This window comes from Sabethes cyaneus, chromosome 3 (assembly GCF_943734655.1).
Source record: "Sabethes cyaneus chromosome 3, idSabCyanKW18_F2, whole genome shotgun sequence".
Lineage (NCBI taxonomy): Eukaryota > Metazoa > Arthropoda > Insecta > Diptera > Culicidae > Sabethes > Sabethes cyaneus.
The window spans coordinates 135,622,370-135,649,982 of NC_071355.1; the positions used below are offsets into that span (position 1 = coordinate 135,622,370).

Consider the following 27,613-nt stretch of genomic DNA (forward strand, 5'->3'; position numbering starts at 1 on the left):
GTCAGACACAAAATTCAATAAGGCTGTTTACGACGACAGTTTATAGTTTATATTCGAGCAGTGCAGTTTGTTGTTGTTTACATTGTTATGAAGAAGAAGAAGGAAACACTTCTGGTACCCGCTCACACTTGCACGGGAACGCGTAAGCAATTTTCAGAGAATTTGTGACATCAAAACCAAATATATTTCTGTCTCTCTTTTACTAGTACATGTTGTCGTTACCAGGAAGTGTCAAGATCATAAACAAATAAAAAACATATGGTATTAAACGTCACGTAAAATACTCTATATGGCTGTTTATAGTACCTGTGTATAAATATTTCTTGCAACGCTGGTACAATTGTATGTCTGTCTCTGGCAGGGGGCTGATATGACGTCACATTTTCGTTGCTCACATGAAAAAGGCGGCAAACGCATAGCGATTTCACAAAACGAATTTATCTAACCATTTTCACAGTTTCATGTATTTCACATTAATTGTCTGCCTGAAATTGGCTATGTGATGCTAAAACCTTGACTAAAATCGAACTAAAACTAACAAAATTTAACAATTTATTCATCCGACTCGGTTGTCAGCTTGAGCCCATCTATGAAGCTGTCAGCTTGGGCCCGCTCTATGTTGGCTACGTTTTTTTTGTATAGGTTGGTATTGGAAGTGTCATTCCCGTGGTCTCTGGTCTGCCCCTTGCGACATTCGCCCTTTTGTTAATTCTATCTTCAATTTGTTTGGTTTTTATGTGAGAAAAAAGAAGAGGGAAGTATTTTTCCTTTTGTCATCATTCATACAATGACAGTTCGGCATGGGATTTCGTATAAGTGCGAACAGGCTTAAAAATCTTTTTCAGTTTCGTAGTCGCGAATTAATAGGTACATATTTATTTATCATCTTCTTCATTAGTTTCCTGTTTTTGGAAAGATAGAGCGAACGAAATTATTATACATTTTATTGCAACTACTTATGCAAACCTGTGCAACGATAAGCACGTCTTAAATTATAATGGCAAAGTAAGTATATACATACAATTATATTAATTAATATTCGTATCGCAAAGCTTAAGAAGTGCAAACTTACCACAGTAAAGTTGGGGCAAATCGATAACTACAATCGTTTTTATATCCGCGGAACTGCCGATACCCGCATATTAGTCGTATAACAAAAATTGCTATATTGAGAAAAAGTCGATTGAGTTTATTTTTTATTTGTTCGCTATCATCAATAACGTCATGCACATGCCGACAAAGTAAAATAGAACACATTGCAAAGTTCACTAAAGGAGTAAAAACATAAATTGATACAATTATTTACACGATAACTCGTTTTGTAAAAGTGTAAAATTGGATAGCAAATTATGGTTCAAACGCAAGGATCTGCGTTATTTGAGGAGTCCAAACCAAAGAAGCATACTCCAAAATCCTCCAGTACATGTCGGTGAATCCAAATGCATCCCCAATCCAAGTGACTAAACGTATTATATCATAGCACTAATTTGACAGTATCAACAAAGTCAATATGACTTTATGAGCAATTTCCATGCCATGTAGTGTTACATCAACTTTATGACCGCTTCGATACAGAAGGATGTGTCCCGGAGCATACACGTAGACTTGGCGTGGGACTGCGATTGTATAAATTATGTATAATGTATGTCGAAAGGATTGATTTTTCGTAGGATTTTTCGAACGAAAGTGGATGGTACCGTGCAATCACCATATTCTGAACGGTTAAGGAATTTCAAAATTCAACTTATTTTAAAAAACTACAAGGTATACATCCTTAAGGGTTGTACGAAAGGGTGGCGTAGGACTATATCAGATCATCAGATCAAAGAAAGACTAATGTAAACTGCATTTCTGGCATATGTATGTTTATAAGAATCTGTGATAGCCATTGTTTCAGTGAATGTTTAAAATAGAAGAGCGAAATATTCAGATTCAATTCTTCATTTAATGCAATAGCGGCTTTGAAAATACGTGGACAAGGTTTCATAAGTACAACGCGTGCAACCCTTGAGACACAGAGATTTCTTTTAAAAATCACTTGTGTTGAAATGGTAATGAATGACCAATTTCTGTTTTATTTGTATGAAAGTCCTTGTCCTCCTACCACAGCGGTGAGGAGTCTCAAACCATCATAAAATAAATAAATTCAAAATAAATGCATGCCTCCAAAAACCCCCACCTGCCAAATTTGGTTCCATTAATTTGATTATTTCTCGATTTATGAAGAAATTTGTATTTCATTTGCATGGGATCTCCCCTTCTTAAAGAAAGCAAAGGTTCTAATTCATCTTCTCCATAGAAAAAATTCCCTCCTCGTTGAAAGACGGATGGGTCTCATTATACCATAGAAAAAAATCCTGCCTTCTAAAACCTCCATCTGCCAAATTTGGTTCCATTTTCTTGATTAGTTCAAGAGTTATGAGAGTATTAATTTGTATGGGAGCCCTCCCTCTTACAAGGGGAAGGGATCACAGTGCACCATAGAAAAAATTCTTACCTCCAAAAATCCGCACATTCCACCCTACATTCCAAATTTGGTTTTGCTCCCCTATAAAATTGCTGGTCATTTTATCTATCCTACGACATATAGTTTGTTCAGTTTCGTTCAGTAGTTTAGTAGTTATTAGCATTTGAAATCCTTCATTCAAACGTTACACTTCTATTTTCGTTTTCACAAAGAGCTACCCAGTCCCAGTATAGTAAACAAAGACGTAGTCCTACGTCATAAAAATAAATACATTTTAAATATTTCAACTTTTTCTTTACCATCAAGCAGCGGTAACATTATAACGTACCTATTTAAAAACCTGAATTAATCCACCTAGCGGCGTGACCTAGCCTTTCTACTGCCACAATAGTCATTATTTAATTTCTCAGGAACTTAATTGTAGATGTATAGATGTTATATTAGACTATATTTTTAAATATCCGTTCCGTATTCCTCAAAATCCTTATTTGCCAGTAAAATTCACAACGTATTGTGTAGAATAATTATATTTTCTTTCCTTGGGTGCGTAAATACATGTAAGCGTCATTTATGTTACTTGATGAACACCTTATTTAGTTTTATAATATTTATAGAAAAATAATGTAAACACAAAAGATAATTTTTACAGAATTGAATGAATATGTATAGAAAATTAGAAATTAACCCTCTAACGGGTCTACAGACGGCCTTAACTTCGGGCTTCAGAGCCACATACGAAACTTGTTTTGAATTGACAATATGAAGTACAGTAATAACCCGATTTTGTCACCCCCATGATGAATTTAGAGGTGACAAAAACGGGACAGTGACAAAATCGGGTATTTTTTCAATTTTTATGTTTTTGCAGATAACTTAGAACGAACTACATATATTTCATTCTGATCACTTTTAGGACCTTTCGCACTTCCTTCTACCTCTCTGTGGACATTTGTCACCTGTGCTGTGAGGTCCCACAAGTATGAAAACACGCGTTTTTTAATTGCGCCGAAATGGTTGATTATACTGGTTGACTATGTTAAGAGAAATTTCACAGCGTAAAAAGCTCTTTCTTATGGTATGAACGATTCTTTGATTAACCCCCCTAAAAGTAAGATAGAAAATTTATTTTTCAAGCAGTAAGAGATAGAGTAAAACAATGTTCTACAAAATTTTTGAGAAGATTATTATAAAAAACTTTGCCAAAGAAAGTGACCTTCTATCTATTATAGTTGTGGAGAAAAGAAACAACTTTTGTGGAAACTCCACAAAAATCAACACAGTTCTTTTCACAGTGTTTTAACACACTTGACATGTTTGAAAATGATTTTCAAACTAAGCTTTTGATAAATCAAAACCGTGACAAAATCGGGTAAAAAACGTGACAAAATCGGGGGTGACAAAATCGGGTCAAAAACGTGACAAAATCGGGAGTGACAAAATCGGGGAGTGACATAATCGGGGAGTGACAAAATCGGGTTACCACTGTATTGGTTTGCTTGGCTTCAATTTTGCAATATATCTGAATTAGAAAAAAATTACTGAATAGAGCATTAGATATTAAAACGAGAAATGGAACTATTTCTTAGCTAGCACTCCTTCAGATAATTATTTTTGCATGAAAATCAAAACTTAAGCTTCTTTTGAATGTACTTTCATGAAAAGATAGTCATTAGCTTGATCGCATCGTTTTTACAATTTTAGAGGGTTAGGAAAACAAGGTGAGGTCGAAAAATAGTGCCAAAGCTGCGCCATAAACATGCTTGAGAATGGGAAATACGATCGATATGATTCCCAGTGCTTGTCTTTTTTTGATTTATTTATTAAAACATGATACATGACATAAGACGTCTGTCCTTTAAAATATCACTAACGAAAACAAATCTTACAAAATTTCTACCGTGCAACGTTTACTTCCTATTTTTCATATAACATTTCTAAGCTCTAGTATCTATTGATTGAAAAGAGCATCTATTGATGCGCAGAATTTGTTTGGAATTTGTACAAATTTATTTGGAAAAATCAACTCACTAGAATTTTTGATTCTATACACCACTATACCTACATGCTTAAATAAACTGCTTTTCTTCGCTTTTTGCTTTTCTTATACAATTGTGAGTAACAGCAAGTGAAGAAAATGAAAATTGAAATCTGAAATCAAAGAAAAGAAAAAACTTTTCTATTGAATCCCACTATTTAATATTTATTTGCAACAGATACGTAGCTCACCTACGACGTGCAGGCTTCATCAGTGTCTTATTTCAAAGCGTATACGTATCTGTCGCGAATAAATATTAAATAGTGGAATTTAGTCGGTAAAAGTGTTTTCTTTTCTTTAATTTCAGAGTTCGTATTCCACTAAGAGGCTTCAAAAACTTCAGACAATTGACATGTTTCTCACTTTTCTTGAATTTTATTGCAAATTTTAAAATTGCAAATTGTCATCACATACATACATACATACATACATACATACATACATACATACATACATACATACATACACACATACACACATACATCACACACATCTCGATTGAATCCCACTATTTAATATTTATTCGCGACAGATACGTATACGCTTTGAAATAAGACACTGATGAAGCCTGCACGTCGTAGGTGAACTACGTATCTGTTGCAAATAAATATTAAATAGTGGGATTCAATCGAAAAGTTTTTTCTTTTCTTCGATTTCAGATTTCAATTGTCTCTTTCTTCACTTGCTGTTACTCACAATTGTACAAGAAAAGCAAAAAGCGAAGAAAAGCAGTTTATTTAAGCATGTAGGTATAGTGGTGTATAGAATCAAAAATACTAGTGAGTTGATTTTTCCAAATAAATTTGTACAAATTCCAAACAAATTCTGCGCATCAATAGATGCTCTTTTCAATCAATCGATACTAAGGCTTAGAAATGTTATATGAAAAATAGGAAGTAAACGTTGCACGGTAGAAATTTTGTAAGATTTGTTTTCGTTAGTGATATTTTAAAGGACAGATGTCTTATGTCATGTATCAGGTTTTAATAAATAAAAGCACTGGGAATCATATCGATCGTATTTCCCATTCTCAAGCATGTTTATGGCGCAGTTTTGGCACTATTTTTCGACCTCATCTTGTTGTCCTAACCCTCTAACATTGTAAAAACGATGCGATCAAGCTAATGACTATCTTTTCATGAAAGTACATTCAAAAGAAGCTTAAGTTTTGATTTTCATGCAAAAATAATTATCTGAAGGAGCGCTAGCTAAGAAATAGTTCCATTTCTCGTTTTCATATCTAATGCTCTATTCAGTAATTTTTTTCTAATTCAGATATATTGCAAAATTGAAGCCAAGCAAACCAATAGTAAAATTTTGAGATCAATCATTTTGTTGTAGATATCCTTTTTCTTCAAAAGCGAAATATAATAATAATTTTTCTGAACTCTTGTTTTTCAAAGATGCTAACTTTTGAATGCATGGTATTAATATCAAAATATCAAAAAATCTGCTATGAACAAATACTTCATATTGTCAATTCAAAACAAGTTTCGTATGTGGCTATGAAGCCCGAAAGTTAAGGCCGTCTGTAGACCCGTTAGAGGGTTAATTTCTAATTTTCTATACATATTCATTCAAGTCTGTAAAAATTATCTTTTGTGTTTACATTATTTTCCTATAAATATTATAAAACTAAATAAGGTGTTCATCAAGTAACATAAATGACGCTTACATGTATTTACGCACCCAAGGAAAGACCCAAGGATTTTAAGGAATACGGAACGGATATTTAAAAATATAGTCTAATATAACATCTATACATCTACAATTAAGTTCCTGAGAAATTAAATAATGATTATTGTAGCAGTAGAAAGGCTAGGTCACGCCGCTAGGTGGATTAATTCGGGTTTTTCATTAAATTAATGCTTATATGTTACATAAATATGTATAAATACTATTTTTTCACATTTCTTTATGTAACTTTCAAACTACAAGTCCAATCGTCATGAAATTTGGAAGTTAAGGGTTTGCAACGCTCCTCTTTCATATGCAATCAAATTTTGTTCAAATCGGTTAAGACACCTATGAGATAATGAAGTCCCATATTTTTCGTATTTTTATACATAACTTTTGAACTAAAAGTTCGATCAGTATGAAATTCAATAGCGACCAATGGGACACCTAGACCTTTCATTTGACGCTAAGAACATTAAAATCGGTCCAGCCATCTCCGAGAAAAGTGAGTGAGATTAAAAGCGTCACACACACACACACACACACACACACACACACACACACACACACACACACACACACACACACACACACACACACACACACACACACACACACACACACACACACACACACACACACACACACACACACACACACACACACACACACATACACACACACAGAAAATGCTCAGTTTTCGAAACTGAGTCGAATGGTATATAACATTCGGCCCGCAGGACCTTCTTTCCATTTCCGGTTTTGCAAGTGATTTCTATACCTTTATACTATATATTTATATAGTAGAAAGGCAAAAATCATAATGGTAATAGATAATGAAATTGAATATGGGTCATTCCATCTCTAGTGAACACAAAAATTGAATTCGACCATCAGCAATTTCAACCAAAGTTTCATTCCGACCCCACAACCAATTTTCCAAAGTTTTTCGCCAACTGATCAATTTTCTTCAAGTTGATTTTTCAATCAACTGATCGCCAACTGATTTTTTACAGATTCTCAAAAAAAAAAGTCATTCGGGTTTAAATATCTCTGAAACAGTTTGATGTAAAGACATGCGAATATACTTTTTCTATGGGGTTTTGGCCGCGCAATCGAATGAATTTATCTGCTTTTATCTAATTTGTTAACAATTTAAAACGAAAAATGCGAATACCTCAAAACATCCCCAATTTTATTTTCATATAAGGCCATTGCAAATCATTTCAAAAGTTTTTGTCACCCCCCCTTGGAAATTGGCTTGAAAAATCGGGGAGCAAAAAAATAATTTGTAGGATATGAGTTAATTTTTTTTTATAAAATCAATTGTCTTTGGGCTCTACAGCCTGAAAAACTTGAAAAACGAGTGTACGAGTTGAGTTAACGCTTCTAGCATGAAATAGAAATGGAAATTCAAACGACGGAATTTCCGAAAATCGGCCAAAAAAATTTTCTTCCGTTTTTGTCTTTTTTTCGTAAATTTTTGCATGGAAATTAACAACGAATATATTGAAAGCAAGAATAGATTTGGTTTTAACGTTTAAACTTAAAATAAAAATGCCTAAAATCTATATTTTTTTGCTCGATTAAAACATTCTCTTTGTTTTTTTTTCGCCCCCCCCTTCAGTGGCCCAACACCGGAGGGACAAAAACTTTTTAAAATATTTGTAATGGCCTAAATATGCTTATGATGTTCGCCAGAAAATCCTATATAAGAACCACTTAGCTAGAAAAAACAATACAGCCCGGACTCGATTATCCGGGTGTTGATTTTTATTTTCAGCCCGGATAATCGAATCATTATTTTTGGAACAAATTTTTTTGGTATGTCAAGTTTTTTGACTTTTAGGTATCATGAATGTTTTATTTATTATTGATCTATCTTCCCAAAAGTTTCCTATCTTCCAAGAAAATTCCTTTCTTACGATTTTTTCCACTGATGATTTGTTTTTGGCACAAAATTATTTTTTGTGTGTTATGATTTTCAATATTTAGGTGTTATAAATGATATTTTTTTATTATTGATCAATCTCCCCTAAAGCCATAAGATACCTTTTTTGCAATATTTTTTATCAATGTTTACGATAATGATGATCATGATGATGATGATGATGATTTTTAAGTAAAAAAATTGATTTCATTATCACAGATTTTATTTTTGTTTTGTTTGCCGATAAAAGGGATATAAGAAAGGAATGTTGTAGCTTTAGGGAGGTGAATCAATATTTGTCAAGTAAGAATCATCATGTAGCATGAAAACTATAACATGAAGGTTTAAAATAAATCATCGAAAAAAAATAATTTTTGACGTAGAACTACGTCTTACGGCAAGTTTTGAGATAGGGTGTCATTCCAAAAAATCGAAAAATGCGAGCGTCACGAAAAATGAAAGGTTTTGAGCGCTAATAGCTCAGCGGTTTTCCGATCGATTTTCAATATTCTTACATCAATCGATCGGAAAATCTTCTAAGAATTGACCCAAATGAAGAAAACTATGGATTCTTGATGTTGAACTATTGAAAAATTGAAAATACTGAACCTGTGTTTTACCAGAATTCTCGCTTCGTGATTGGTTAGAAGATTCTTTACGATGATCTAAACCTATATCAATTTGATATCTGTGCTTGGGAAGTAAGCCAAAACAAGTGACGAAGTTTCCTCATTTCAACAAGATTTCTTATCACCGCGGTTAAACCTAGACCATTTTGATGTCCTTGCTTGGGAAGTACGCCAGAAAGATTGTTAAAGCCCCCTCGTGCCAACAGATTTCTTGCGAACGCGATCAAACCTAGTCCAATTTGATGTCTGTGTTAGGGAAGTATGCCAGAAAAAATGACACAAGTTCACTGCCCCAACAGATTGCAAATTCTTTACTGCGAGACGATTAAACCTAGTCGAATTTGATATCTGTGTTGGAAAAATGTGCTATAGCTGTAGTGTTCGGTTACAATACGACTCTATATGAATACGCATGCTTGCCGTTTCATTAGAAGTGTAGTGAAAAGATGTTGATAAAATAGGATTGAATTGGTAAAATCCCTTCAACGTGGGGAACCATGGGTAATAAAAACAATCTTTAATTTCAGTAAGTAGCAGGAAAGTAATAGTTTGTGTTCTTGATTTTGTTAAGTGGTTTTCAAATGCACAATCTTTTGAGAATTGAACATATGCAATGTTACTACTTTGATAAATGTTACATACAACGCATGTAGCATGTATATATGTCGCATATAGTATGTATACAGGAAGAATCGAATGATTACAAGCATGAATACATGCTACTATCACTACAAAGAGACTTACGTAGTTCTGCGTCACCTATATATGCGGTCGTGTCTTGTACACAACCCCTCTGATTTTTTTTTTTCCCCTCCCATGGGTAGGTGGTTTGTCGCGCACTTCGGCAGACTCCTAAATTTAATTCCGCATGTAGAATGTAATACGGTTTAAGTTAGATATATGTGTAGTATGTAGTATAGTATTGCATAATTTAGCTTTATGTGTAGCATGTGGCTCGTAAAGCGGAATGGAGCGAAATCGAACGGATTTGATTTTAAATTCAATCCGTTTGGGCCGAAGCACCGGGAGGGCTTACTCAGTTCCCTAGATGAATTGCTGGTATGCACAGAAATTTCTCTAGAAAACTGAAACCAAATCCTACCCACCATTCATGAGATTTTGACTTACTCATGAAAGTTAAAATTTATCGCTAGTTAGAACGAACGAGTGTTCAAAAATGATGTGATGTCTTTATTTGCGTAATCGAGACATTTTCTATGAGATTGCCATAGAATTTGTGGCTGTTATGCGATTATGGACAGCACAGCACTGAAAAATATACACACACGTACATGTATACATGTGTATGCATGTATGAGTGTGCATGGGTGTATAGGCACGAATGAATATATGTTTGAGTGTTCTATGATGAGTCGGAAATTCTTCTTATACCTATGCTGCCAAATTACAATTATTAATGGGCAGGAAGTTATAGTCAGTAACTGTGTTTCCTGTGTCAGTTTCCTATGTTATTACTATTATTACTAATATTGCTATCGTTGCTGTTACTGTCACCTCTATTGTATTGTTTTGGATGTAATTAATTATAATTATTTTTTTTCTTATTTCCCTCCTTTATTAGAATGATTTGCATGTCTTGTGACTAACCGCGTTAACGGTATTCAACTAACAACATAAAATGATCATGAATGACGCTGTTTGTCTCCCAAGGGCCCTCCTAATGTTGATGAGCCTCTGTCGGAGAGTCCATCAAGTCGAACGGTGGCAACTCACCGGCGGCCTGCTCCTCTCCATTCCTGCGGCTGTCGTCGCGGTCGGACTTAGTGGATCTCTCGAAAAGCTTTATAGCCTCGATATATATTTTGTTCTGTCCATTGCCCAATGCTGGCAGACTTCAACTGAAATTCCATTTCTAACTAAATCTTTTTAGAGTTAAAACTTCTTCAAGTAAAAACAGGTATTCGATTCTCTGGCTGATTCAAGCGATAGCGAAGGGCTGTCCTCAATATACCATCATTTCCACTTCCTAAAATGGGGTCATAGTACATAATATATGGCCATGGTATGAGGATTTTTTTTTTCGATTCAATACCATCCTCACAGAATTATCAACGTCGTTAACATCTTATTAAGTCTTGCTTTAGTGACAGCTTGCACTTAAGACTTAACACGGCATATATACATATCTCCAAGTGAAGTTCTACATGATCCATCTCATCCTTGCTTAATTACCGAATCATTTCAATTGACCACGGTCTGAAGAGCATACCGACAAATCGGTTGACTACCGCTACAAATATGCAATTAATGCCACCGGAAATAATACGAGCGAGTACCAGTCCCCATTATATCGCATCTGCTCTATTTTTCGGAAGTTCAAGTAGTTTTTCGATAGTTCTGAGCGATAATATTGCTCTTGAATAATATTCCGCACAAAATATTTGAAAATTTACGCCAACAGCTACAATACTGCAAAGATGGTAGATAAAGAAGCGTCTGCGGCTTTTAATGAGCATAGGTGATTGAACAGCGCTGGGTCTACCGTGATGACATGGGTAGTTGGAGAGATGAGTAGCGTCCATCCTAGCGAGTAGTTAGTCGGTAGTAGCATAGGTGATGGACAGACATAGAATTCTCGTGTTATTACTAACCCGAAAATTGCAATCAACATGTTGACTAAAAATTTCCTCTTTTCTTTTCTTTTCTTTTCTGCCTGATCTCTATCGCTTCTTCTCACGGCAACAATAATGTTGTCGTGAGGGGCGGCAAGAGATCAGCCACAGAAGACTACACTGGTGACAACGATGGATGAGGACGCCGTGGTGCCGTGAATAAACATGAAATAAGAAAGGGTCGAGCAAGACGAGGAAACAAACAAAGGAAGGAGAAAACAAGATAAGTACAGATAAGTCACACGACTAACACACGCGCTCCATTTCGCTTCGTATCTACACCAGGAGCGGATCAGTCTTAATGATCCAGTAGCACCATTGCCACTTTGTCACCGCACAGAAAATTCCGACACTAGCACCGAACGATCCACACTCTTGCTCAACCACAACCACACACGTTGTCCTTCGAATCGCCTTATGACACCAAACAGATCTAATCAGACTGTTCCCATTAAAGGTTACCGCTCATTGAACTGCTATCATCAAAATATTCGGGGTCTTCGTACCAAAACAAACGACTTGCTGCTGGCTCTGACTCAAAACGACTATGACGTCATCGCACTCACAGAAACTTGGCTAAACGATAATATTCAAAACTCTGAGCTCTCGCACAACTATACCGTTTATCGATGTGATAGAAACGCACAAACCAGTCGGCACAGGCGCGGCGGAGGGGTTCTCATTGCCGTGAAGAACGAACATCGTAGCACAGCTGTTTGCATTGCAGACAGTGATCAGCTGGAGCAAACTATTGTGCGAATCTCGATGCGAAATTTTGACTTATTTGTTTGCTGTGTTTATCTGCCTCCTAATACTGAGCCTGCACTGTATGAGCAGCATGCGATGTGTGTTCAAAAACTGATTGATTTAGCCGGTGATCGCAGTCACGTTTTGGTGGTTGGCGATTACAATCTCCCACACTTATGTTGGTCACGTGATGAAGTTCTAAACTGTCTACTGCCAATGAATGCATCTTCTGACCAGGAAAATGTTTTGGTTGAATCGATTTTATCGAATGGACTATTGCAAATAAACAATATTACAAATTTCAATGGAAGGCTTCTCGATTTGGCTCTCATCAGCGATAACAGTCGGGTGGAATTGCTGGAGCCGCCGTTGCCGCTGCTGCCAATTGATCAACACCATCGTCCCTTTGTTGTAATATTCGAACTTGCGGATGAGAGCAAAAATGTTTCTAATGTTATTGACCCGCTCAACTTTGACTTTAAAAGATGCAATTTTGAATCAATTAATAGACTGTTTGCTGAGATTCGCTGGGAGGAGTTTCTTGTTGGTTGCAGTACTGATGAAGCCGTATCATGTTTCTATGAGCGCATTTATGGTACACTTCGTGGTGTTGTCCCTATGAAGCAACAATTCTGTCAGCGTGGTAGTAGACAACCGTGGTGGAACAACCAGCTTCAGCGTCTGCGTAACCGTCTCCGTAAGGCAAGAAAAAAATATTTTCGCTGGAAAGATGATAGCCATAAAGCTGTGCTGCGTGACATTGAGAGCGAATACAACTCATTGCTTGCTCACTGCTTTCGTTGCTATATTCGTCGCATGGAAGACAACATTAGGCATGATCCTGCATCGTTTTGGACGTACGTGAAAAATCGCAAGCAACAAGGCGGAATCCCTCAACGTGTGCATTACAACGAAAATGTAGCTGAGTCCCCGTCGGAGTCGGCAAACTTGTTCTCATCTTTCTTTCGAAGTGTGCAAAGTAACAACTTACCACTTTCGTCTGAGGAGTATTTGAACAGATTGCCGTTGTTCGATTTGAGCATGCCGCTTTTTCATTTTTCGGATAATGACGTAATGCGGAAGCTGCAATCAATCGACGAATCGAAAGGTGCCGGACCTGACAGCCTGCCACCGCTCCTCTTCAAAAACTGTGCTGCGACGCTCGCGATTCCTGCAAGGATTATTTTTAATCAATCCATGTCGGAAGGAACTTTCCCGAATGTGTGGAAAACTGCTGCTATTACACCTGTTCATAAAGCAGGTAGCACTCACGACGTTAAGAACTACCGCGGAATTTCGATTCTGAGTTGTTTGCCGAAGGTATTCGAGAGCCTTATCCACGATTCACTTTACCCGAAGGTTCATCATGTCATTTCGGAATGGCAGCATGGATTCGTGAAAAAACGTTCGACAGTTACCAACATGATGGAATATGTTTCTTCACTAACGAGTGCGCTTGAAAAACGTCAGCAAATTGATGCGGTTTATGTGGATTTTGCAAAAGCCTTTGATAGAGTGCCACACTCTTTGATGGTCACGAAGCTGGAAAAAATGGGATTTCCTGAATGGTTGACACGGTGGGTACTATCATATCTCACCAGTCGCGTTGCAGTCGTACGTGTTAATGGAACCAAATCCCTACCATTTGAGATTCTATCCGGTCTGCCCCAAGGAAGTCACCTGGGCCCACTGTTGTTCATTCTCTTTGTAAACGACTTGTGCCCCACGATAAAATCGTCCAAGTATATGTTTGCGGACGATCTGAAGTTCTATCGGGTAGTCGCTTCCAGTGTTGACTGCTCTGCCATACAATCCGACATCGATTCGCTGTTAAGTTGGTGCAAACTCAACGGAATGGACGTGAACGTGCAGAAATGTAATGTCATCTCATTCTGCAGAAATAGGCATCTCACCTTGTTTGACTACAAAATGGATTCAGCTAGTATCACCCGAGTCGATTCCGTTAAAGATTTGGGCATTCTTCTAGATAACAAATTATGTTTCACTCAGCACATTACAGCTACTACTGCTAAAGCGTACGCTATTCTGGGCTTCATAAAAAGGAATACGCAGCAGTTTACCGACCCTTATTGCTTAAAGGCTCTCTACTGTGCGATTGTACGCAGTATCCTTGAGTATGGGGCGCTTGTATGGGCGCCCTACCACGCTGTCCATATCAACCGGATCGAACGAATCCAGCGTCACTTCGTTCGGTACGCTCTGCGGTTGCTGCCCTGGGATGACCCAATTCGACTGCCTCCTTACGAACATCGATGCGCTTTGATACGTCTGCCAACGTTGGCGAATAGGAGAACTTTGCTGCAACGACTATTCATCTTTGATCTTCTTGGAGGTAATATCGACAGCCCGGAGCTCCTAAGTCGAGTCCGATTTAACGTTCCACCAAGGCATACTCGACGAGCTGATTTCTTTAGGCTTCCAATGCACCGTACCCAATTCGCTCAAAACAATCCATTTGACGTATGTTGTCGTGTATTTAATACTGTTTCTGACGGTTATGATTTTAATGTTACTCGGACTACTTTCAAACTTAGAATAAGTAATTACTAAGAACTGTCTGTGCGAAATTTCGAAGACTAGTATAAATAAATAAATAAATAAAAACAAGCCATCTTATGCTATATTGACCAAGCACACAATTATAACGAGCCAAGTTCTGTCACTCTTCTTCCGCCCATTAATCCATAATCACCAACACATTATGGCGCTAGCGTTATCCGCACGGATTCTTTTATCATTATCACAACCACCTTATCTCAGCCCTGGACAGACTTGGCTCTAACTGCCCCACCTCGTGCTGCAAACAGAAACAGAAACAGAAAAAAAATAATTTTTTTTCACCCGGATAATCGAGTCTAAAAACCCGGATAATCGAATCCCCGGATAATCGAGTCCGGCCTGTATTGGTAGTTTGGAAGATATGGCGTTTTGAATATCTCGGGCAGACGTAATTCTAGCTGAATTAATGTTGTGAAGTTATGTTTAAACTCGTCTGCTTCCAGCTTTCGGACATGATTCACTAAATAATATATATTAATGAAAAAGATGCATTTTCAATACAGAATCAATATAATAAATTTTCATGTTATGGATACTTTTGTATATATTTAAATAAAAGTAACAGTTTCGTACTAATACAATGCAATATAATCTGATATTTCCCTCCTGAGATTATTCGAAACTTGAAAATGGCTTTATTAACTTTAACACTTCATTGCAGTTTTTCCCATAACAAGCCTAAAAATGAACGAAATTCAGAAACGGCCTGTCAACTGACAAAATATAAGTAATCTTAAGTAAAATTTTCCGGCGAATCTCATGGTCCCCACCCTTTCTGTAATTGCCATCGAAAAATAATTCATCCAGATTATGATATTTATAATTCTTGAGCTTCTGCTGTATGTACCGCCATATACAAAAATCCAGTGGGTTCAAATCAGGAGAACTTGGAGGACATTCCTTTTTCGATATGTAATCCGTCGGATCGGCTTTGCACCACGTCTTCACAAGATTTGCAGTTTGGGCTGGAGATCCATCCTGTTGAAAGCGGTAATCTTCTTCACCATACATTCCCCGAGCGTAAGGTATCAAATTGTGTTTTAAGACCATTTCTAGATAGTATTTTATATTAACTTTCACACCATTGTCAATAAATAATAAAGAAAATTTCCCTTTCTTTGAAATACCTCTCCATACCATGACCGATGATGAATTCTGGTATTGTGGTACATTCCGTTTGTGCTTTAAAACGTCCATGTTCGAAACCAACCACAACCGATCATTTTGAGCATTGAGTTTGAATAACAAACAACACCTCATCACAATAGATCACTTCTGAAACACCGTGCCGACAGAGCAGCAGTTTGCATCTTTCCTGCCGTTTTTGTTTTGTTGCTTCCGTTAATCCATGGATTTTACGTTTTTTGAATGCTTTCATATCCAGATCAATTTTCAAAATTCGACGAACAGTTTTCCTCTTGATATTCAGCTGAACTGTCATTTTCCGTGCGGACGTTTCGCAACTGCGACGAATTCGTTCTCGAACAACCTTTTTGACCTCTGCAGTTCTACTAACACGTTTTCTTCCGGTTTTTGTTACGGTTTTCGACAGATCCCGTCTCGACAAATCTTTTTAGTGTATAGTATTCAAATCCTTTTTTACGCCATGATGTTTGAGGTCACGAAAAATAGTGCCGCATGTAGCACCGTTTAAGAATTTATTTATTATCAACGACTGTTGCAGCCGAAAGGAAAGGCAATTTATTTGATAGCAAATCGTGTAATAGGCTTCAAATCTGTAACATTAATTAAGTACATTAAACATTGCATTTTAGGTCATCGTTCGTATTAATTGCTTACTGTTTAGTGTCCTTTATGCCTGTCGGGCTGCTCTGGCACGTTGCGGCGTACTGCACGTGCTTCACTGTATTCTAGGTTAAGTATAAATTTTGGAATAGGTAATTGTAAGCACTAGTCTAGTTTTAATGTTAAGTTTTACCTGGATAAGTAACTAGTTTTAAGTACAATCAAATTTGGTTCAATTTCACTTTAGCTTTTAATCTAAATTAACTTTAATCCACTTTAGTATAAGTTTAATTTAAGTATTAATTGTAGTATAAATTTGAGCGTCTGCTCTCGATCACGACTGCACGGAAAAAGACAAGATCAGCAGCCGGTTCGCCACAGGCTGTCACTCGCTTGCCGCTCCGCTTTAGACGTCACCTTGACGCTCCGCTTCGACTCGTTGCTGTGAAGCGCCGCTTGGGCTCCCTTCGGGAACGTTAGCTCGGGTGACCAGGCGACCGCTCTGTGCGGTGACAACGACCGTAACTCAAACTCTGGTACGTGCACACCGAACGAGACACAATACGAAAATGAAACTATACGTCATGTAAGACTTAAGCACAGAACAGAAGTGGAAGTAGAAATCCAAACACGTACATGCTACCTTCTACAGATACTAGCGAACCTGGCGGTAGCGAGTCACTTTTTTCCACGAAAACACGCGAACGCATACGAATGCACACGAAAGCATGCGAAAGCTGCTATGCGATTGGCAGGGAGTATTCTGCTTATACCGTGGACCCCCGTTCGTTTGACCGTTTTTAATTTGAACCCCGCTGGTTTGCACGAAGTGCAAATTAAAAATGGTTCAAATGTCATTCTCAACATGGCATCATTTGCCTTCGCAGACAATGCACATAAACACGATTTGTTTGTACTGATCTAGCGTGTTTAATCCTAGTTTAATCAGTTTCACATATCGTTTCCCAACGATTACGATAGAAATCCGATCGGAGAATAACACATTCGCTGCTTGCAACTACCAACTAAACGAACCACCAAAACAATAACAAAGAGCAGGGCGGCCAGTTCATACAAGTTTCAGCATATTTAGGGTTGCTAGCTGTTCAAATTAAAAATGAACCCCGTTAGTTTGCATGAGGAATCGTTCAAACGAACGGGGGTCCACTGTACTGCTTATTGCTATTATTCGCTTCTATGCGAAAACCTTCCCAAAGAAAAATAAAAACAAAAAAGACTGTTAGCAGTTTTGATCGCCGAATCGTTCGGACTTGCACTTCTGTTCTGTGGTGGCACCCAACACATCACGAAAATGTCATTCCAATAACAAACAGTTGAGTCAAAAATGACCTTCAGCGTTTTGAGCTGGAATTGCTCCATACGTTTGTATTACGAAACAATATCAATGGTGAATGACCCTCTGGTTAAAACCACTCTAATAATAAAAACAATATCAAAATAAGCGAAAAAGTCTGTAAAATTGTTAACTAATATATAAAAATTTTGTTTTACCTTTGTTATACTATAACAAAGGTTTAGGAATTGGTCGAAAAACACTAAATTGATCCGAGGCCCGGAGGGCCGACCCACATATACCAATCGACAGGGTTCGACGAACTGAGCAATGTCTGTGTGTGTGTGTGTGTGTGTGTGTGTGTGTGTGTGTGTGTGTGTGTGTGTGTGTATGTGTGTATGTATGTGCGGGGCGCAACTTTTCTATCGCCTGTTTCTCGGAGATGGCTGAACCGATTTGTTCGCTATTACTTTTGTTTGAAAGGTATTATTGCCTAGTATATCACTATTGAATTAGTTCGAGGTCCGACATTTCGTTTAAAAGTTATAAGTAAAAACGTAAAAATTACGTGACACGATTTTTTCCGGAACCAAGTGACCGATTTCAACGATCTTGATATCGAATGAAAGCTCTTGTTAACGCTAAATTTTTCGAGTAAATTGTATTGAAAACAAACAAGTAGTTTAAAAGTTATCCTAAAAAACCTGTTTTGACAAGGTAATATTTATCGCCTGTTTCTTAGAGATGGCTAAACCGACTTAGGCGCTATTAGTCTCATTTGAAAGGTAACATAGCCTAATAGATCACTATTGATTTGTTTTTTGATTGGACGTTCAATTTGAAAGTTACGAGCAATTGAATACAACACATTAAAATTTATAATAATTTATAACCATTTCATCTAAGATGCTTTATCTAGTTTGAATTATTTTGACATCAGATTAGAGATTTTAATGCTGCAAATATATCTGCAAAATTTCAGTAGAATTGGTTTTGCTGATCAAAAGATATTAACCCTCCAACACTCGCGACAACTTTTGTAATACGGGTTATTCGCGCGCACAATGGCCCAAAGCCAAAGAGACAGGCGCACTAGAGTTTTGACTGGGAAAACTTGGTTTTATGTTTATGGAACCTTTGGAAGAATTTCTTGAAATTGAAAGTTCTATCGTCTGGTGCAATTTAAATTTTGATTAATCCCCCTAAAAGTGGAATAAAAAAAATATTTTTCTTCAGTTTCAATATAACACATTGATGTATTCAGCAAAGTTTTAGAGTATATTATTACAAGAAATTTTGCTGAAGACAGTAAGCCCCTATCTCTTCAGCGAAGCTAGAAAAATATTATTTATTGTATATGAATTAGTGAAATCAGTTTTTTATTTTAGCTCTTTTCGTAATTGTTGTATGACTTTTCCATGTAAAACAAAGTTGCACAAATAGTAAAAATACACAACTTTGCTGAATGTAGTATACCTCTATGTTTGCTTGTTTAGGAACTGTAGAACTTTGATTATAAAAAATACCCTAATTTTGACCCCGAATTACTCGACTACCAACAGACGGATACATTTTAAACATTTTACATTATTGCTGATTGTTTTGATGCATACAGACACCATTTTTCCATATGAAGAAACGAGAGAAAATTCCAGGCCAATTCCGGTACACCTCATATGCTGATTGCTTCATTTCTGTGATGTCAGTTTATGCTGATCAATTTCCCAACAATTTAAAGTATTAATGCATTGAATAATTATGACATTTTGCTCATAACAAGTTTATTGAAGTATATACGTTAGTTACACAACAATTTGTAACTTTATAACAATATGGCGTTCAAAAACCTACACGTGTTATAAAAAATACAACAGCGTGAGTAACCGAAGGTTAATAAAAATTGATGAAATTTATTCTAGATAACTTTATTGGTGTGAATCAAATAGGCATTACAAGAAATTATGCATAGTTCAAAAATCTATAAACTAGACCTTTACTACGCAATGTATATGTTAAGGAATAATATTTGCTCTTACAACCTACTTTTACTTGCACTTACTCAAATTATTAACAACTTACTTATCCTTATTCAGCAATTTCATGAAAAAAGGATCTATCAAAATTTATAAGTGGTCATATTTTGTTCAAATTTTGTAAACGTATTCAATTTTCAAAAATTTTATGTAAACCAACGCACTACGCAACGTTAACCAATAGATGGATTATACTCCGAAGACGTGTAGGTTTCTATCTCAAATAGCAAGTAAGACCGTATAACAAAGGTTCCTTTCACCACTAGGTGGATTAAATCGGTTTTTTTTAATTTTAGTCGGCTGTATCCCTTTCGTAGAGCGCAATGGGCTTCAATAAGTTCTGTTGAAACGAGTAATAATTCTAAGTATCATATATATTTTTCAGGGAAATGATGATTGTGTTTGTCTATGACACGATGAAAACTGACGAATTTGATGATCCCGTGAAATCTGTAATTTACTTTCATCCACCATGGGTATCTGAGACGCAAAAACTGCTTTTATGTGGTCAATTAATGGTAAGTTTTGCAATACGAGTGTCCACCCTAATTTTAACATTAATCACATCAAAAAAGGAATCTATAGAGGAGGTGCAGAGGTAAACTCGGCCTCATAACAGTGAACGTTGAACTAACAATCTTTCCCTTCCCTAACGATCACAAGGATGTGGCCGGCGCCGTTATTGATCTATTTAAAGTTGTAGCTACTGAATCGCTGTACATTGAAAATAGTAAACTTTCCCCAAATGCTATCTGTGTAGTTCACTGTGCAACTTCATTAGCCCAGATCAATCACGGAGGTGCAACTACGATGTGTGTGGTGTGGTGAGAATCGAAAACTACTGAACCAATCGGCGTGAAAGTTTGCATGTAGAGGTTTTTGGGGCCAGGGAAGGTTCTTACTTATGATGGTTAGAGGCCCCTCCCCCACTAAGAGGGGGAACAAATGAAACATACAAATGAAACACCAATTTCTGCATATTTCGCGAACTAATCAAGCAAATGGAACGAAATTCGGCATGTGGGTGTTTTCGGTGACAAGAATTTTTTCTATGGTAAATTGAGACCCCTCCCCTCTTTAGAGGGGAAATTATAACTCCTCTCCCCTTCCATATAAATGATATACAAATTTCCTCATAACTCGAGAAGTAATCAAGCAAAGGAACCAAATCTGGCATGTGAAGGTTTTTGGTGGCAAGAATTTTTTCTATGCTGAATTAGGACCCCTTCCCACTTTAGGAGGGGGGGGGGGGCCTCCTATACAAATGAAATACAAATCTGCTCATAACTCGAGAACTAATCAATCAAATAAAACTACAAGGTATACAGCCCTAAGGGTTGTACGAATAGGTGACGTAGGACTATATGTTAATAAGAATCTAAAGCGAAATATTCAGATTCAATTCTTCATTGAATGCAATGGTGGCTTTGAAAATACGAGGACGGGGGTTCAGAAGCATAACGCCTGCAGCCATTGAGACATAGAAGATTTCTTTTAAAAATCACTTGTGTGTATCATAAAAGTTGAAATAGTAATGAATGACCAGCCCGCAGATTATTGTATTGAATATGATTATGCGTAGCTTGACATGTTTCAATAATCTTACATTTACTCGCTTGTGGCCTTTAAAAGGGCCATTAGTTACAAATAATATTAAAGCCAAAGCAAGTTCATCGTAAATATGACGTGCCATTCGAATGTCCTTCTCTTTTGACATGAATGGTAACAGGCACGTAAGTTAACGGCGTCGGTTCACTGTCTTTTGCTCCGAGAAGGTTTTACTTGTTTACTTTTACAGCTTACCGCTTGTTACATAGCAGAAAATATGGCACATACGCAAAAATTTCTGTTTTATTTGTATGAGTCCTTATCCTCCTACCACAGGGGTGAGGGGTCTCAAACCATCATAAAGTAAATTCATACCTCCATAAACTCTTACATGCCAAATTTAGTTGCATTTGCTTGCTTAGTTATAGATTTATGAAGAAATTTGCATTTCATTTGTATGGCAGCCCCCCCCCCCTTTTAGAAGGGGAAGGGGTCTTAGTAACAAAATAGAAAAAAATCCTACCTTCTAAAACCCCTGCATGCCTAATTTGGTTCCATTTGCTTGATTAGCTCTCGAGTTTTGAGAAAATTCCATAAAATTGCTTTCCCGCCTCATCCATAAAATTGTTGGCCATTTTATCTTTCCAACGGCATATAAATTGTTCGGTTTCGTTCAGTAGTTTAGTAGTTATTATCATTTGAAATCTTTCATTCCAACGTTACACTTCTATTTTCGTTTTCACAAAGTGCTACCCAGTCCCAGATAGTAAACAAAGACGTAGTCCTACGTCAAAACCATATTTGGAATGTGGGTGTTTTCGGAGACAAGAATTTTTTCTATGGTAAATTCAGAGCCCTCTCCTCTTTAGAAAGGGAATTATGACTCCTCTCCCCTTAAAGAGGGGGGGCTTCCATATAAATGATATACAAATTTCCTCATAACTCGAGAACTAATCAAGTAAATGGAACCAAATTTGGCATGTGAAGGTTTTTGGAGGCAAGAATTTTTTCTATGCTCAATTAGGACCCCTTCCCACTTTAGGAGGGGGGGGGGGGGGGGCTCCTACACAAATGAAATACAAATCTGCTCATAACTCGAGAACTAATCAAGAAAATGGAACCATATTTGGAATGTGGGTGTTTTCGGAGACAAGAATTTTTGCTATGGTAAACTGAGACCCCTCCCCTCTTTAGAAGGGGAATTATGACCCCTCTCCTTTTTAAGAGGGGGGCTCCTATACAAATGAAATACAAATTTCCTCATAATTCGAGAACTAATCAATCAAATGGAACCAACTTTGGCATGTGGGTGTTTTGGTAGGCAAATTTTTTTGCTATGGTGCATTGAGACCTCTCCCCTCTTCAGAAGGTAAATTATTACCCCTCCCCCTATAAAAGGGGACGCTCCCATACAAATGAAATATGTACAAATTTCCTAATAACTAGAGAACTAATCAACCAAATGGAATCAAATTTGGCATGTGAGGGGTTTTAGAGGCAGGAATTTTTTGTGATGGCTTTAGTCGCCTCACCCCTGTGGTAGGGGGATAAGGACTCTCATACAAATAAAACAGAAATTTTCGCTTAACTTAAAAACTATTCGAACTCGAAAAATTTTATACTCTTCCATAAAAAATTAGTCAAAAACAAGATCACCAAAAACTATCAATTAGGTTTATTTATTTTCCTAGTAATAGAGGTCAGTCTATTACTTTCTTTCAGTTGGGTCCGAACGAGCGACAGCGAGTAAGGAGAGAATAATCCCTGCGAAAATGGTACTTTCCACGAAAACATTTTCCGTGAAATGGTACATCCCGCGTAAGGTTTTTCGCGAAATGGTATTCCGCGAAACTCTATATTCCGCGTTATGGTCAACCGAGAAGTGGTGTTCCGCAAAACGGTATGCGGCGAAATGTTATGTAATCATGGCGAATATTTTAATGCAATCCGCTTTATTTTTTAGCAGGCTAAGCAAAGGGGGGAATTGGTCATCAGAAATTCACGATTTATGAACAACACAGTTTAATTTGTGGCAATACAAAGTTTGTCGGGTCAGCTAGTCTTATATATAAAATTGGATTTCTGTCTGTCGGTATGTTCCTTATAGAATCGAAAACTACTGAACCGACCGGCGTGAAAATTTGCATGTAGGGGTTTCTGGGGCCCGGGAAGGTTCTTATGATAGTTAGAGACCCTTCTCCCACTAAGACGGGGGTTCGCATACAAATGAAACACAAATTTCTGCATAACTCGAGAGCTAATTAAGCAAATTGAACCAAATTTGCCACGTGAAGGTTTTTGGAGGCAAGATTTTTTTTATGGTGAATTAAGACCCCTTCCCTTTTTAGAAGGAGAATTATGGCCCCTCACCTTTAAGCGGGGGGGGGGGGGGCTTCCATACAAATGAAATACAAATTTCCTCATAACTCAGGCACTAATCAAGCAAATGGAACCAAATCTAGCATGTGGGTGTTTTGGTAGGCAAATTGGTTTTCGTTGGTGAATTGAGATTTCTCCCCTCTTTAGGAGGGGAATTATGATCACTCCCCTTTTCAATAGTGGGGGAGGGGGGCTCCTATCTAAATGAAATACAAATATCCTCATAACTAGAGAACTAATGAAGCAAATGGAACCAAATTTAGCATGTGGGGGGTTTTGGAAGCAGGATTTTTGTTTATACTGGTTTGAGACCCCTCACCCCCTGTGGTAGAGGGATAAGGACTCTCATATAAATGAAACAGAATTTTTTGCGTAACTTAAAAACTAATCGAACTCGAGAAATTTTAGACTCATTAATAAAACATTAGTCCAATAACAAGACCACCAAAAACTATCAATAGTAACATTCGATGATTCAGGGCAAGACGGCCACAGGCCGCGAGGGTTGCCGGCGACCTGCCGTCGGAAGCGCCGGCCATTGCGGGGGGGAGCAGCCCCCCGTAGATATCACCTCTATCTAGGTTTATTTATTTTCCTAGATTTACTGACCTCTATTACTTTCCTATTACCCCTGCGAAATGGTACTTTCTATGAAAAGATTTTCCGTGAAATGGTACATCCCGCGTAAAGTTTTTCGCGAACTAGTATTCGGCGAAGCTCTATATTCCGCGTTATGGTCAATCGAGAATTGGTGTTCCGCAAAATGGTATTCGGCGAAGTGGTTTGTAATGAAGGCGAATATTTAAATGCTATCCGCTTTATTTTATCAGGCTAAGCAATGGAGGGGGTTATGCGAATCGATTCGGGTTTTTTGCATTTTATACTAATACTAGAGGACCCGGCAAACTTCGTACTGCCACAAATTAGACTGAATATTTCAGATTATAAAATTCAGACGAACTGCGAGAGCTGCTGGTTTTAAGAAAAAAGGAGTGTACTAACGGTAGAATTTCGTATTTTTTTGAGAAACGAAAATTCGACAAAATCTCAAAATTATCATCTACACGTTGGAAACATGTCGGTGTAAAAGTTAGTTTGTCAGTTCCCAATACCCAACGTTTGTGTTGGTAGAAGTTACGTCGAGTCTTGTCTTATACACCCTACTGATTGTTAACTTATTTTTTGTAAAAGTGAATTCGATGGCTTAAACAGCGCCAAATTGCGTCTGCTGCAGTTGATTTTCTAATTATAGGCAATGTTTAGTTAAAACCTTACTGAGAACATAATCGTTACACCACCAACTATATTTTAATTGATGCTGAAATATATCATTGTTCCATTTAATGCTCTCAAACCCTTTTTTTTTGCTTTAGGAATTCGTCCCATTATCATCATCAATTTTTTGACACTCAAGCATATTTCCTTCATCACAATCAGTGGTTCATTTGGGATTCCTTGATAATTTAAAATTCAAATCAATATTCTGATATGTATTCGATGTCAATAGGCATATGATTCTTGTTTTTAATAGATTTGTAAATTGATGGGTAAGAATTAGCCGAAATAATTGCATTGCCGAATCTAGATAGCTGTAATTTGCAAACTGCTTTAGTAATAATTTACTGATCAAGATGACTTCATTATTCCACAAAATGAATTTAATTGTTAATTTTATTTCTAACCGTCTCGTCAAATATGTGAAAATGCTAATAAAAGTAGATACACATTTGCATTAAATCCATTTTTGCTCTCTTAGTTCCTTTTGTATTTCACGCTCTAAAATAATTTAACACAGAAGCGTAATTTTGTGAGATTTTGTACACTTTTGAGGGGTGCAATACGAAATAAAACGGGCAATTAGTTATGAACTGTAGTAAAATTTTCATTTACATCAGTACTTTCACAATAGATTTGTTGCTGAATTGCTGGAAACTCTATTTTACTACATATGTGACATGTATTCTTCATTTGATGATCGGGAACTGGCAGTTTAGTCAATTTAGTGCTTAAACCATTTGTAAACCTGTATTGGATCTTGTAGATAAGCATACGATGAAAAAAGGCATATAACAGTTTTGTGTTTGTTTCATAAATTCGATTTAATTAACTAATACACGAATTAATTAAGTGAGCGAATTTTTTTATTGACGTTTTAAACTTGTGCTTAGGTTTATCAATAATGATAAGTTATTTTCAGAAATTGCAAGAGCATAAAAATTGTTAATAGCATTGTTACATGTAGCGATTTCAATGAAGGCAACCACGTGTTTATTTACCAGACGACGAACACGGTAACGGCGCTGCTAAAAATCAAACGATGATCGCAGCAAATACTGTTATGGCGTTCCCGATCAGACAAACATAACAAAATTATAACAAATTATGATATTATGTTATGACGGTATTTCTAACATGATTTGCTATAATTTTGGTAGTAAGTAGTTAAAATATCAAAAATTCTATCAGAACTTCTTAGTAGCAGTAGCAAAAATGTAACAAAATTTGTTATGTTGTGAACAAAATTATATCAAAATTTGTTATCATATTTGTAACAGGTTTTGTTATAATTTTGTTAAAATGTAACAAAAACTTCTTTGCTTTCATCTGCTATATCGACATTTTATTTCGGCTAAATTGCCAAAAATAGTACAACTATTTATCAGGAACATTCACAAATAGCACAGAAAAAAAACTCATACATTTTCAAAAATCGCTCCGGCCTCGACCGGGATTGAACTCGCGACACATCGCACAGAATGCAACAGTCTTAACCTTTGTGCCAGAACTACTCTTGGATGAATGAAGGTTAAATGCTTATATGATTTGGCCGATAGCTCATTCGGGGTTGTCAGTTTTTGCTTCAAGGTGTCTATAAATAGATTACAAGCGTTCACTCCAAAGCCGATATCAAGAAGACGAAGAAATCGAATCCGTCTTATCAGTGTTGCGCCACTTTAAGAATATTGTACGAATTGCCATCAAATATGGTCGGTGTTAAATCAGACTGCACCAAGTCGCAAATTTAAAAAAAATCAGTTAATGACAGCTAGCGTTCAACAATTTTCTAAGCTGCATTTTACTTTAATCAGACTACATACATAAATGTTGCAAACAGCCATAGTTATCAAATGATATCGAACGATTGATAGGTATTAACCATACAGAGCAACAAACTTGGAACGCGTTTTTCTCGAAGAGTTTTGTCGCTTGGTTCGGTTTGACTTAAAAACGTCCATATATGATCGGTGTTAAGTCAGACCAAACCAACTGACAAACTCTGATTTCGAGAAAAACGCGTTCAAAGTTTGCTACTGCTGTGTAATTTAAAGCTATCAATGATTCGAAATCATTTTATGATGTTAAGATATGTCTTTGGCTGTTTACAACATTCATGTAATCTGATTAGAGTAAAATGTAGCTTAGGAAATTCTCAATCGTTTGTTGTCATTAACTTATTTTTTTAAATTTTGCGACTTGGTCTGGTGTGATTTAACACCGACCATATAAGAATATAATGCTATCAACATTTTTGCAATGACACCTATGTTTCAGTTTTCCAGTCTGTAGACTTTTCTGCTCATTTTAGCAGGATTCAACCACAGAAACCACGAACTTAATTATTTATATGATGTGTACGGTTGAAAGCCTCATTATAAAGTAAATAAATAAATAAATAAATGATGTGTAGAAGAAACTATTTCTCAGTAATTATGCGACTTATTTAGAATTTTTTTTTGTTTTGTTGGTAAAGGTTTGGAGAAAATTTTTTACTACTTTTCAACTTTGTAAACATACATATACCGAGATTATAAAAGATAAGATTTTGTTTTATCGTCCATCCATATTTTATATGTTGTTTTGCTCAGTTATGTTCAAGCATCTAGCAATAAAATATAAGTGTGAGTAAACGACATT

General features: G+C 36.7%; 1 protein-coding gene across 5 annotated transcripts in view; it reads left to right on the top strand.

Annotated features, from left to right (window-relative positions):
* The first annotated feature begins 854 nt into the window (after positions 1-854).
* LOC128743619 (uncharacterized) overlaps positions 855-27,613 on the top strand; it is a 187,993-nt gene continuing 161,234 nt past the window's right edge. For 2 of the 5 annotated variants that reach the window (XR_008412312.1, XM_053840225.1), the window contains exons 1-2: positions 855-1,005; positions 20,157-20,289. Coding sequence is in view for 4 of the 5 variants with exons in the window: in XM_053840225.1 (XP_053696200.1) it covers positions 998-1,005; positions 20,157-20,289 (141 nt within the window). In the remaining variant the exon portion in view is untranslated. Of the gene's footprint in view, positions 1,006-1,726; positions 1,765-16,955; positions 16,981-20,156; positions 20,290-27,613 lie in introns of those variants that run through there. The other 3 variants (XM_053840222.1, XM_053840224.1, XM_053840223.1) reach the window with 3 other exon arrangements.